Source organism: Blastocystis sp. subtype 4 (assembly GCF_000743755.1).
Source record: "Blastocystis sp. subtype 4 strain WR1 chromosome Unknown seqid_1141, whole genome shotgun sequence".
NCBI lineage: Eukaryota > Bigyra > Opalinata > Blastocystidae > Blastocystis > Blastocystis sp. subtype 4.
The window spans coordinates 1-1,196 of record NW_014568406.1 but is presented as its reverse complement, the minus strand read 5'-3'; the positions used below and the strand labels follow the sequence as shown (position 1 = coordinate 1,196).

Here is a 1,196-nt window from a genome sequence, read left to right as displayed (position 1 = left end):
CTATTGCGATTGTTGCTATTACTGACAGTTACACCACATCCTATTTCGATGCAGTTGTTCGTTTGATGCCTTCAGAACAATCTGAATCTCATATCTGGGAATTCACTGCTTCATCTACTGGTATTACTGGAACTGCAACCAATCCATTTGATATGTATTATAGTACCACCATCTATTATTCATCCTGTGCTGCCAATTCTCTGACTTTGACTCTATCAAACAATCGTCGTGAATGGATCAGTTCTGTTCAGATTCAGAATTACTATACAGGAATCAGTACTGGTGACAGAGCCAATCAGTTCAATCTGTATGGTCGTAACTTGGGAACAGATGAATGGACACTTCTGAAGGAAGTCACTGGTCTCACTTATTCTACCATAGCTCAGAAGAGAAGAATCTATTTCCCTAACAATACTCCTTACAATCAATTCAAGTTTGAGAACTTTGGTACTGGTAATTCTTCTTCTTGTGCTTGGAGAGTTCAATCTCTGGATCTGTTTGCTGATAATGTGTTGGTTGATATTCCTAACTTCACTTATGATTCTTCAGTCACTATATTCAAGAATGTTGAGATGGCTGAAGTGATTCCTCAGAATAATGATCATTACATGAACTTCAGAATCAATCCTTCTCTTCCAGCTGGTATTGTGATTGATCCTTATACTGGTTGGATTTCAGGTACTGCCACTTCTGAGAGTAGTGCTCAAACCTACACCATCACTGCTACTAAGATTAGTGGAGGAGATGTGACTGCGATTATCTCTCTATCAGTTATCATATGTACTGGAGGCAAAGGATTGATGACTGTTCGTTTCAGAGCAGATACCTATCCTCATGAGAATTCATGGAAGCTGTATGAAGGAAGAGGAACATCAGGAACTGTGTTGAGATCTGTATCTCCATTCCCAGTTGAAGAGACCTACTACTATGTTGATTTCTGTTTGAATGATGGAATATACACATTTGAAGGACGTGATTCATATGGAGATGGATGGCAAGTTGGAACTGGTTACACTTTGACTGTTGATATGGGAGAGATGGAGTTGGATATCATGGAAATGAATAGTGGAACGAAACCTGTGTATGTATCAACTGTATTCTCAACATATTTCCCTTTCCAGATTGAATACACAGATTGGAAGGTGATACAGAGTGATGTGTCAAGTGATTGGAATACTGTCAGTTTCGATGATTCC

At 39.0% G+C, this 1,196-nt stretch overlaps 1 protein-coding gene across 1 annotated transcript; it reads left to right on the top strand.

Moving 5' to 3' along the window:
- Nucleotides 1-572: 572 nt before the first annotated feature.
- On the top strand, nucleotides 573-1,146 carry JH06_5803 (chitobiase beta-hexosaminidase c-terminal domain protein; the record flags this gene model as incomplete). The annotated part of the gene is made up of 2 exons (XM_014669133.1): nucleotides 573-1,040; nucleotides 1,069-1,146. The coding sequence occupies 2 exons, from the start codon at nucleotides 573-575 to the stop codon at nucleotides 1,144-1,146; spliced, it is 546 nt and encodes a 181-aa protein (XP_014524619.1).
- Nucleotides 1,147-1,196: the final 50 nt, after the last annotated feature.